General features: G+C 55.1%; 1 protein-coding gene across 1 annotated transcript in view; it reads right to left on the bottom strand.

Moving 5' to 3' along the window:
- Positions 1-11,647, bottom strand: part of PEPD (peptidase D) — a 170,469-nt gene that overhangs the window by 158,151 nt on the left and 671 nt on the right. Inside the window, exons 2-3 of the mRNA XM_006167978.2 lie at positions 3,154-3,337; positions 1,186-1,313 (exon numbers count right to left, since the gene is read on the bottom strand). Coding sequence (XP_006168040.1) covers positions 1,186-1,313; positions 3,154-3,337 — 312 coding nt within the window. The remainder of the gene's footprint in view (positions 1-1,185; positions 1,314-3,153; positions 3,338-11,647) is intronic.

The following is an 11,647-nucleotide window of genomic DNA, read 5'->3' as shown; positions in this document are numbered from 1 at the left end:
TGCTGTCGCCAAGGCCAGCTAGACGGAGCATCTCCACGCCCCAAGCTCCCTTCTGAGAGCCAAGTCAAGAAGCATCCCCCAGGAGAAACATAGCCTGCTTCTCTTCTTCTGCCAATTCTGCTTAAAGCTGAGTCTTCACAGCAAAGTCCCGGGCCCAGGGCCAGGTCAGGATCCAGCCAAGTGGCCTCATGCATCACCGTCACCGATGTGTGAGCCTGAACCCTTCACCCCAAGGCGGCACCAATGAAGAAGATTGTAGAGTCAGCACTGAAGAGTGGAGGTGGGGGGGAGAGGAGAGGTGGTGCCTGGAGCAGAGGAAGCTTGGGAAAGCCCTGCTGTGACCCTGGTCCTCTGCAAAGAACCAGGCCCTTCTAACAGCCAGATGGCTTGTCATTCAAACCAGCCACAGACTCGCCAGCCCACCTGGTAATGAGTGTCTAGGGCACTAAGCAGCAAAAGCTGCAATTTATACATTAGCCCAGGATAATCACTCTCCAGGCAGAAATGACAGGTTGGAAAGCTGTGAGCGCTTAGCGGGATCTTTGGATCGCTTCAAACATCCCTGGTGAAGTACAGCTTCTGCTTCGGTGCATCTGAGCAGGCAGAAAAGGCCCCGGGAGGGCCCTGGAGCTGGCCAATATCGTGGAGGACAAGGAATGGATAGCCTCTTGACATAGTCTAGACCTCTGGTCCCGCACTTGTCACACAACACAGTCCTAGACACCCAGCCTATCTCACAGAGGAGCTGGCAGAGGGCAGCGCCAACATTTGGGTGCAGAGAAAGGTGTCAAGTAATGGCCCTGCACGTCAGTGATGGACCTCAGGGAAGAGCCCAGATACACCCGTGACGTGAACCAAACCATCACACATGGGCACAGGCAGGCCCACGCCACACCCATCAAAGCCACACAGGAGGGACAGCCCACTGGGGACCAGCATGTAAACAAACCTGGGACTCAGAATTCTGAGATTAACAAGTCCTAACTCCAATTAAACATGGCCTAAAGGGACAGCTCTGAAGCCTCTTCCCAATCAAGAGTACAGGCCCTTGGACATAGGGCAGGCCATCAAAGGCCTGACCTCTAAACCTCCCTCCTGCCACCCACAGGCACCCTCACCCCCACCTGCTGCACCCCCAGCCACCAGTGGTCAGCGGCCATAGGGCTGCAGCTCACGGCTCCTTACTTTCCCATCCAGGTGGCATAGTGGGCAGGAAGCCTGGGCATAAACAGGGTGGACTTCCCACTGTCGATGTCGATGATGCCATAGCAGCCCGGCTCGGTAACACCAAATGCCCAGTGAAAGAAGGACTCCTGCGGTAGGAAAAGGATGCTGGTTACCCAGTGAGCAGGACAGAAACACGAGGCACAAGGAGAGCAGTGGGCAGCCAACCAGGCGTCTTCTTCCAGCACCCTGGAGAGCCAGCTCGGGCCTACTTCCTTTCGGACACTGACTGCAGCCTTCCCACCTCCACACTCAGCTCTCCACACCAGCTGTGGGCAGCCCGTCTGTCCTTTCATGATTTGGCAAGGGGCAGCCTGGCTGGCTTCTCCGACCCAGCTTGGAACTCCCTCTGATGGGAGGCTTTATGGACGTCCCCAGCCAATCCATGCCCCCACTTTACCAGCCATACTCCAGGCCCACAATAGGGTCCCCTGGGACACAGGTGTCCACAGTACAGGGTCCTGCCCAGTGCCCCTCTGCCACCTGCAGGCAGACAAGACACCACTTCGATTTAGACACCGGATGGACATCTGTACCAAAACGGATTCCTCCATTTAGGACTTCCTTCCCTCTCCCACCCCCGGGGCAGTGATGACTTCAGTGTTTAGTAATAAACACTGAGCTAAAATAAAGTGGTAAAGGTATGAAGTGGAGGAGGAATTCTTCTAAAATTAGCCTCGCATCAGTAAGGGAGCCAGCAGCTGAATTTAGGAAGTCGGGTTTTAAACCGCAGACTATCTACACCTCAGGAGGCATCAAGACTAATCCAGAGAAGCTTGTTTAGACCTCCATGTCTCTAGCAGCCAGGGGACCGTGGGCTTGCAGCTGCCCTAACAGGCAAGGGGCATTTTGGGCAGGAGCAGCTTTCAGGAAAGCGTTCTCTGTGATCGCTCTGGGCCATGAATTGCAGCCTGTCTGTCCCCCGCAGGGGTCAGGGGACGGGGGTGGCAACACAGTCCAGCAGGGGAGGCCACGCCTTGCCACCTTCTCTCCACACTCAGCTCGCCTTTGCAGTCTGATTTCCTCCGCCCTGACCTGGAAGCTGGACAGCCATGTCCCCTGGGCTCTGCCTGCACAAGGGGGTTCGGGAGTTCCCAACGTCAGCTCTGGGCAAGGTAGCAGGAGAAGAGAACACTGGGCCTGGAGTCAGAAGATGGGGTTCTGATCCAGCTTCCCTTCTTGGCAAGTCACTGCCCCTCTGAGCCTCAGCTTCCCCATCTGAAAAGGGAGCAAATACTAGGATCGATGGGAGCGGGGACAGCTCAGGGTCTCACCAGCACCCTGGGCAAATGTCCTTGCTCCTATTCCTGGGAATGAGTGCTGTGGTGATTCTCAGCTGAGGCCACCACATCAGGCTGGCCTAGAGCTGGGCCATCTGCCACCCTCAGGGGTCCAGAGCTTCGAGGAGCCCCTGACCACTTTTCAAGTGAGGAAATCGAGGCCCAGTGAGGAACACAAGTGTCAGCACTGGCCAGGTTGGGACGAAGACCCAGGCCTGAATGCTGCTTACATGCCACTCCCTGTCCTCCTCACTATAGACAGAATCTGGCCCCCGGAACTCACGGCACCTCATCCCTCTGCTACTCCCGGTCATACACACCTGCCCCCTCACCCTCCACTTGCCCACTCTGGTGCACACCATCCTCCCACCTATCAGATTCTCCCTGGCCTCAGTGCCCACACCATGCTGCCTCCTCCATGAAGCCTTACCTGTTTGCTCCCCCAGGAACACCATCTTTCTGAACCCTGACCTGAGAGCTGTGCCAGGCTAGTGACAGCTCTGCCTTAAGCCATAGCTGTGAGGGCCCCGCCCCCAGTGTGGGCTCCTTGGTCCTCACTGCCTGCAGTGGGCCTCTCCAGGTCTTCCAGGGGCAAAGCTGGTCTATCACCCACCAGACCTTGAGGATGTCTGGAGGGGTGAGGACTCACCTGGCGGAAAAGGACCCCAGTGTCGGTGCAGTACCGCTGGCTCTCCTCTCCACCCTGAAGCACCACGACAGAGCTGGCCTGCACAGCAGGGTTCTTCCGCAGCCGCTCACACAGGCGCCGCCGGTTTAGGGCGAAGAGTGCTAGTGGCACCTTCAGGGTTTTGTTCCCCAGCCAAAATGAAGGTCTGCAGAGACATGAGGACAGGCCTCTGTTAGCACCTCCAAGCAGGCCCATCACCTGCCGTCTGAGGCCCCTGTGGGGACCGGTAGGGTCCGGTAGGCTACCAGTAGGTAGCTACCTGAGGAGCACAGGGGCATTGCAACCCCTTCCCCACCATGTCCCAGAGCACTTGGACCACACTGCTCCCCACCAGAGGGAACAGGGCAGGACAGCCCTGATTTAGAGACACACACCCAACTCTCACACTCAGGGATCTTGTCATCCCGCCAAGGTCCTCTTCCACCCGGGGAGCCTGCCTTTGGCTTCTGCACCCGCGAGCACACACCCTCGAGCAGGTCTATGGGTCTGTCTGCCCTCCTCCAGCTCCAGGTTGGTAAGCTCCTCCTTCTGCGAGAAACGGATAACCTAACCCAGAAAACACTAGCTCCCCATTCCTGCACCCTGCAACCACCCCTCTCTTCAAGTCCTGGACCCCAGCCTGGGTTGGTTGTCCCTACCCTAACCACACACATGGAGCGCCCTGAGCAGAGCACCCCCCCCATGGAACCTTGGAGAGATGGGGTGACCTGGAGGTGCTAAGGGGCCAATGAGGGAGGGAGCTGCTGAGACCTTCTTGGAGGTCGGGGCCGAGGGGAGCCAGGCCTGGCAGAGAAGGGGGGTGCCTCCCACCAGCCTCCCCTGCATCCCACGCTGGCTTCCCTGTTCATTGAAAGAGCATGGTTCACCTCCCAGCACCCACTTCCCAAACTCTCCATCTGCCTCTGTACCCTTACACGCAGCAGATGTGCAGTTACTCCAGTCGTCTGGAAGAAAAAAGAAAGGCCAGCCCAGGTGGGGCAAGCAAGAGGACACTACTGGGCCGTGGAGGAGGCCACATGGGAGATCTGGGTTCAGTTCCTGGCCAGGCGCAGTGGCACACCTGTGGTCCTAGCTAACTAGGAGGCTGAGACAGGCAGGTAGGATCACGACTCGTAAGACCCTGTCAAAGACATACTTGTACCTCTCCCTCTCCCTCCACACTGCTTGCACCCTGAAATGCTTTCCCAGGCATTCTCTCTCCCTCATCAATTAAAAGAAAAAGAAAAAGAAAGAAAAAGAAAAAGAAAAAGAAAAAGAAAAGAACAGAACACTCCCCTTTGCCCCCACTCCCCACCAGATTATTTCCCTCCCCTCTTTGCAGTGAACACCCTCTCTAAAGCATCACCCAGGCTCCCGTTCTATCCTGACCATCCATGGCCCTGCTCTCCTCAGTCCATCCCAACAGGCATCCATACCCTGCCCCTGCACTCCCCCCCACATCCCAGTTGCCAGTGCCCTCTGCTCCTAAATCTGCAGTGGGGTCCCAGGTCTTCCAGGGCCTCTGGGTGCCTGTGGCCCTGGGGCCACCCTCTGCCAAAAACCTAACACTAAATCCTTCACCCTCAGTCTCCCTCCCTCTGGACACCCCAGGACTGGATCCTGCGATATGGGTCCTCTTCCCTAACTGGGCTCCATCCTTCAGCATGACCGAGTCCAGCAGGGTTTCAAGACTCACAGACCCACTGTCTAGACACCCTCCCAGAAGCCAGTCAGCTCCAACTCAGCAGCCACAGCACAGACCTACACCCTGCCCCCACGGTCCATCAGACTCGTGCCCTCCCAGATCCCTCCCAGCTCCCTCCCGGCCACTCACACACAGAGGCACCTCTGCCCTGACGTGTCTCCTCTCTGAATCCACTTCTGGTCCACCAGCAATGCACACCAGCCTGAACCCTCTCCCCATCCCCAGGGACAGCCCCCCAGTGTGGCCCATCCTTGTCCTCCACCTGGGAACCCTTGGCTGCTCTCTGGGTCCCGCTTCCCTGCAGCCTGATCTGCACCCACTGCCAGAGGAACCCTTCAAAAACAAATCCCAGCAGGCAAGCCCCTGCTCGGCCCCTCTCCGGCTTCCTCTTACATCGAGAACAAAGGTATAGCCTGTAAGGAGGAATCTGGGGGGCCCCCCCCCCGCTCCACCTCTCGCTTTCTCCATGCAGCATGGAAATTCTCGTTCTTCTCTGAACGTCAAGACTTCACAGCTGGCTCAGCCTCAGTGGCACAGTCGGTAGTCTACTGGGCTTTAGAGCAGAAGCCACATGCTGCCTACTGTTCAAATCCCTGGCCCAGTCGGTTTGATCCCTGCAGCGTCCTGGTGAGCTAGAGGACTGGAGGAAGGGGACTGGAGGGTGGCTAGACCCTGAGGAGGGTATTTATCCCTCTCTCTCATGCATGCACACATCCTCTATCATGAACCATAAAGAATTTCCAAGAGGCCAGCCCCGTGGTGCAGCTCAATGCACTGCTCAAGGAAAACCAGATCCCACCCAGCAATCATGGTTCAAATCCCAAGCCCAGTTGGCCTGAAACACAAGGCATGCCCTCAAACCCCAAAATTCCATGGGCTGGAGGACTCAAGGAAGGGGACCATGACATGATCAGACCCTGTGGAAGGTGCTTGTATGTGCACACGCACACGTGTGTGTCTATGTGCACATCTATGCTCTATCATGAAGAAAGAGGGGAAGAGCCTTCATTGCTGCTGTTCCCTGCAGGGGATGTTCTCCTCATAGGCGCCCGCACACAGGACCCCCACTCCCACCTTGTCCATGCCTCTCCCTCTTCTAGAGTAGCTTTTCCCTGTTACCCATCCAATCGCTCCCCTTGCTCCCCTGGTTCTCTCTGGAGCAGGCATCAGCACGGAACTCATTCTGTGCTTGCTGTCTCTCCAGGTAACACGTGAGCTCTGTGAGATCAAGGACGAAGCACACAGCGGTGTCTGTTGAATGAATGAATGAGTGCAGATATGAATGAGTGCAGGAAGGAAGGGCAGTCCCAGTGAGTGAAGCCAAAGAATGGAGTGGGGGAGTAGAAGAGTCGGGCAGGAGGGACCCTTACTGTAGGGGATCCCTACAGAGGGGCTGTAGGGGTCCACCTGGAGGTGGAGGAGGAACTGCAGGAGTGTAGAGGGCTCTCCCACACACTGCAACAGGATCTAGGGGGAACAGAACCTGCCCTCATACCACTGGCCATGAAGAGGCCTCCAGGGCACTTCCAACGCTCATTCTGTTTGGGATCCTCAGAGACCCTGAGCCTCACACCAGGGACACATGAGCAAGTGTTGCCGCCTGTACACACTGGGTCTGATGCCACCTCCTCAGGGTGGTCTTCCCTAGCTTCCCTCCTTGCACCAGCAACTATCTCCCCCAGCCTGACCTCCACTTAGCACAGGGCAGGGCTTTCCCCACTTGCCCTCCCCATCCACCCCGCCCTGCTCTGTGCCCAAGGCCCAACTGCCCAGACTCCATCCGTGCACACTCTGCCTATGGCCTCCAGGTGGGCTTAGCCAGAGGAAGACAGGAAAGACCAGGGATAGGAGGTAAGGGAGGAGGACAGAGAGTCCACCTCTCAACTCCCTCTCTGGCCAGTCATAGAACTAAATAGCCACTGTGTCTCTCCACCCAGGGCCACTGCTCCAGCTGGGCCCCTATTTCACAGTGGCACTCTCCCTGGTTCCTTATCAGCCTCCTTCCTCCTCCTTCCTGGGCCCCTTCCACCTGCCCACAGCTCGGTAAACCATCCCTGCATTAAACTCTCTTCAGTCGCCCCCTTGAGTAAACTATGGGCTCTCAGCCAGGTGCCTGATGGGAACACCTTCTAACCTAAATGCAGCGTTGTTTGTTGGTGCCTATTGGTGTCGCCCACTCCACCCACTCAAATGCAAACTCCAAGGGTAAGAGATGGAGTCTCTGCTGTGCCCAGTGACCTGCAAGCAAGCACTCCACAGATATCTGCTGAATGAGCAGCTGTCACAGTTGACACGTGGGACCACACACAGCTGCATAGATCAGAAGGTGCTTCATCAGCCCCAGGGGCAGGAAACAGATCCTGGGCCCCAGCCTGGGCAGGAAGGGTGGAGAGTCACAAACACCCCACATGTGCTGACGGGACAAGGGCCTCACCACCCCCTCCCCAGGGACGCACCCTTCTTCCCTTCCCGGGAGGATGAATGGGTGAGTGGGTGCACAGAAGTGGCGAGGGCTCCCTCTAAGCCGGACTGCTTTTCTGCCACACTCAACCACAATATGAAAGGGCAGAGGGATCTTGGTGACAGCTTGCAAATGTGGCTGCATCCCAACTGGCCCCTGTCAGGAACTGAAAGTGCAACAGCTAGCACCCAAGCCTGGGTGTCCCCATGGCCTCCCACACCCTCTTCCTTCACTCAGTATGGAGCATAGCAGGTGAAAAATCATCTCTACAGGCACCCCAACAACAGAGTAACACCCCTGGGGCCCTGCAACAGACGGTCTCAGCTGAAGCCCCCACGTGGGCTCCAGTGCCCAGCCTTGCCCACCTCACCTTCCACAGTACCCCATCCCTCCACCTTCCCCTTCTTCCTTAAACACACTGGGTGTAGCTCTAACTAGCCTTCCACTACATCCCTCCCAGAATGCTCAAGAATGTGCCTCCTTGTGTTCAGAACCTTCTGAGAGGCCTCAGGGCACCAAGAATGGTGCCTACTAGCCCCCGGGCCCGACTGCTCAGGTCAAAACTTGATAAGGAAACATAAGCCCCCCTCTCCTTGAGCAACCAGCTGAGCTGCCCTGTGAAGAGAATCAACATTTCTCCACAGAGCTCAGCTGGAACCGAGCCCACCCTGCCCTGGGTTCTGGGCATGACAGGGCAGCCTGAGCCACCAGGTGGGTGACATGCTGCAGTCATCAATTACTACAGGACTCTCCAGAATCGAGGTTTATAGAGACATGCTGCTTGATTTCTCATGGCATAAACCAAATCCCAAGAGAGACTGTCGGGCCCAGAGCCAATGCGGGTGACTTTTCCCTGCAAATTCAGCAAAAGCAACCCTAATAAAACATCCTTAACTAGTATCTCATGGAACTTTCATTAGCTGGCACCCAGAATTTAAAAGGCAAAGCCATTAAGTTCCAGGCTCTCAAGGTACACTATGCGGCAGGCAGCCGAGGGCACGGGCAATGCCAGGGGACAAGAACAGGGCTGGTAGACCAACAGCTCTGTGGCCTTAAAGAGACCCACAGAGCAAGTCTCCAGTCCCCCAGGGCCAGCCATCCCCCAGCCACTACCAACGCTCAGTAAGTGACCTAGGACCCACGACCAAGAATAAGGCCAGCCCCCAAGGAGGGTGGAGCGCCACTGCCCCTGCAACCTGTCCCTGTCCCCACACAACCTGTGCTCCCATATCAGTCTGCAGCCACCCTCTCCTTTCTGCAGGGTTCCTATCTAAGGTCCACAGACCACTGGGGAGTCACAAAATAGGAGCGCTCTCTACTTGGATGGGAAAACAGCCTACCTTTATTTTCTCTACCCTCTCACTCACATTTACATTTGCATCAGTTATTAATTTAAGCAACTGAGCACTCAGTACCAGCTGTGCTCGTGAATGCCATCAGCAGATATTTTCACGGCACATTACTGCTGCTGCAGCAACTCAAAACATTCTTCTCCTGAGCCCTACTTCAAAATTAAGGTGGTATTAGACCTGCTGCTAGCTTTATCACTTAATGCATTAATAAGGAAGCAGAAATGGCGATATCACAAAGGTATTTAACGTTTTGATAGCTGTATATCTGTATCATTGTTTTTTTTATATCCCTTGTGTTTATTCTGTGCACTTAAAAACAGTATCCTGTGGCTCAGGCGCAGTGGCACAAGCAGAAGGGTCCACTACAGTGTGGCTGAAGCCACAGGGAAAGCCTGGGTTTGGTTCCTGGCCCAACCTAAACAAGCTGAGTGTGGTGGTGTGTGCCTAGGGAACTGGGAGGCTGAGACAGGAGGATCACAGCATGGTGAGAGCCTATCCCCCCCAAAAAATAAATAAATAAATCACTTAGGGGCCAGTAGATGGCATGATGGTTAAGGTACTAGACTCCCACATGGCTGATCATGGTTCAAGTCCCAGACCCAGCAGCTTGAAAATCACACTGGGCCTGCGTGTGTGTGCCCAAAATCCCAAGAGGAGAACAGAAGAGAAGGGGCTGCGGCATGTCCATCCCCCCACAGGGTGATTTCTCACTTTCCCTCCTGTGTCTCTCTACACCAAGTCCATGCACCTATGGCAAAAACCTAAAAAAGAAAAAAAATAAAAAATAAAAAACCTCTCCCTCTATTTCTCTCATTTATTTAGGTATGTAAAATTTCTTGCTGAGGGCTGGCCTGGTAAGGCAGCAGTAACATGCTGTTTGAGCCATGGCAGCTCTATATGGAACATTGAGGGTTTGGTGACCTGGCTGATCTGGACCTGGCCAGTGTGTGCACCCATTATCCTGGCTGGCAGGAGAGAGGGGGTAGGGAGATCACAGCAGGAGGCAGTTGAGGGCATCTGTCTCTTTCCCTCCCCCCTTTTCTCAAAGGAAATGAACTTTAAAAAAATTATGCTGACATAGTTTCACTGATGTCCAGAGGACCACGGCACAGACAAGGACAAGATCCCTGCACCAGAGTGTGAAGACACTTCTGCTCACTTCTGCAGGGCCCGCAGGGCCACCCGGGCCACCCTGCCTGGCATTCCCCACCCTGCCTCTTTCTCCTGAGGGTCGGGGGCCCAACCACATACAGGGACCAAGACAAGGTTGTGTGGAGTGAGGACAGGGCCTGAGAAGGAGCCAGAGAGGGCAAAGGGGAGCTTGGTTTTTAGTCTGCCTTCCAGACCCACCTTATCCTCTGCCCCAGGCCTGGCCCAAGCCCTCTGCTCTAGAAGCACAAGGTTCACATTAGGGTGGGGACAGATTTTGATCCAGAATGTGATTCCTCCAGATACTTTCTCTCCAGAAGAATGCTGATGCCAGCATAACCTCTGACCCTGCAGGTACACACCCAGGGCAGCTCGCCCGCTGCCTCTTGCTGGCTCTGCTCCCTGGGAGCTGCTTGGCTAAAGAATAAAAGATATTCCTTCACTCTGCTCCTCAGGACACTGTCTTCCCACCCATAGCTCCTTTCTTCAATCACTAAGTCTCTCAGGAAAGCAGGCCAGCATGTTGGACTAATTGGGGTGGGGGTGGGGGGCAAGTGTAGACATGAGCTGGGAGGTCTCAACTCTGCCCATGGAAAGTTCCAAGCTCAGCCAAGGAGAAGGCAGGGCTACCCACCACCAAGTGCCATGAGAGAGGGGCCTACTCCATGAGAGGGCAGGAGAGGATGGAGGGGATCCCTCAGAGGGCTGTGGGATCCTCTGTCTCCAAGCTGAAGTCCCTTCCCAGGCTGGCAGAACAAAAAGGATCAACTGTGAAACATCCCCCAGAGTAACATCTTGAAGTTCTAACTGCATATGAGATGCTAGTTTAGAGCTTCCACTGTTCCCCGAATCATATGGGACACACCCCAATCATCTGGAACTCTCGTGGGCCTCCTATATCCCAGGCTCTGGTAGGAGTCAAATGGCAACTAAGTCATGGCCCATGGCCCTCCTCAGCACATACGCAGGCCAGAGGCAGACAGATGGCAGAGTCTCGAGTCTATCTGCCCTGTGGTTTATACAGACCTACATGTAGGCCCAGGGCCTGTTCCTGGAATACAGTAGGTGCCCACTAAATGTTTGAATTTTATGTTTCAATGCCCCCAAGTTTGGGGACCGAGTTAGAATGCACTCCCTGTTATCATCCTCCCTACCTTCCTGCCCACAGTTCCCCCATTCTGATCTCAGTTCCTAACCTGGTATCTGGGGCACTGCCCCTCCTAGACTCCTACACCAAGAAACACACCTCCTCCCACTGAACTCACATACAGCCCAGGGGATTGAGCAATTTTTAAAAGGCAGATTAGTATCTTCCCTGGCTCAGGGCCAGCAGGTGGCTGGTTAAGGCACTGAATTTCCACATGGCCAACCGTGGTTTGAATCCTGGACCTGGTGGCTTGAAAATCACATGAGGCACATATGTGTGCATGCCGAAAGTCCCAAAAGAATGGAGGAGAATGGGCTGCAGTGTGGCCTTCCCCCCAGGGGGATGATTTTTTACTGTCCCTCTCACTGTCTCTATGGCAAAAACCTTTTAAAAAGAAAAAAAAAAATCTTTCCAGCCACTCAGGACAAAGTCTGGAGAAGCCACACCTCCTCTTCCTTGTCCCAATACATACACTCTGAACTCTCAACCTTTGTCCCTCAACCTTAACTGGGACATTCTCATCTTGAACATTCTCCCCAGCTTCAGTGAACCCATCTGTCAACACTTCCACTAGGACCATTCACCCTTCTTTCATTCTGCAAAATTACAAAGTACCTACTATGTGCAAGGCACTGGGCTCCTGTTCCTGAGGCCCAGTGTGA

This window comes from Tupaia chinensis, unplaced genomic scaffold (genome assembly GCF_000334495.1).
Source record: "Tupaia chinensis unplaced genomic scaffold, TupChi_1.0 Scaffold145396_1, whole genome shotgun sequence".
NCBI lineage: Eukaryota > Metazoa > Chordata > Mammalia > Scandentia > Tupaiidae > Tupaia > Tupaia belangeri.
Note: the sequence above shows the minus strand (reverse complement) of the source record. Positions and strands in the feature narration are given on the sequence as shown.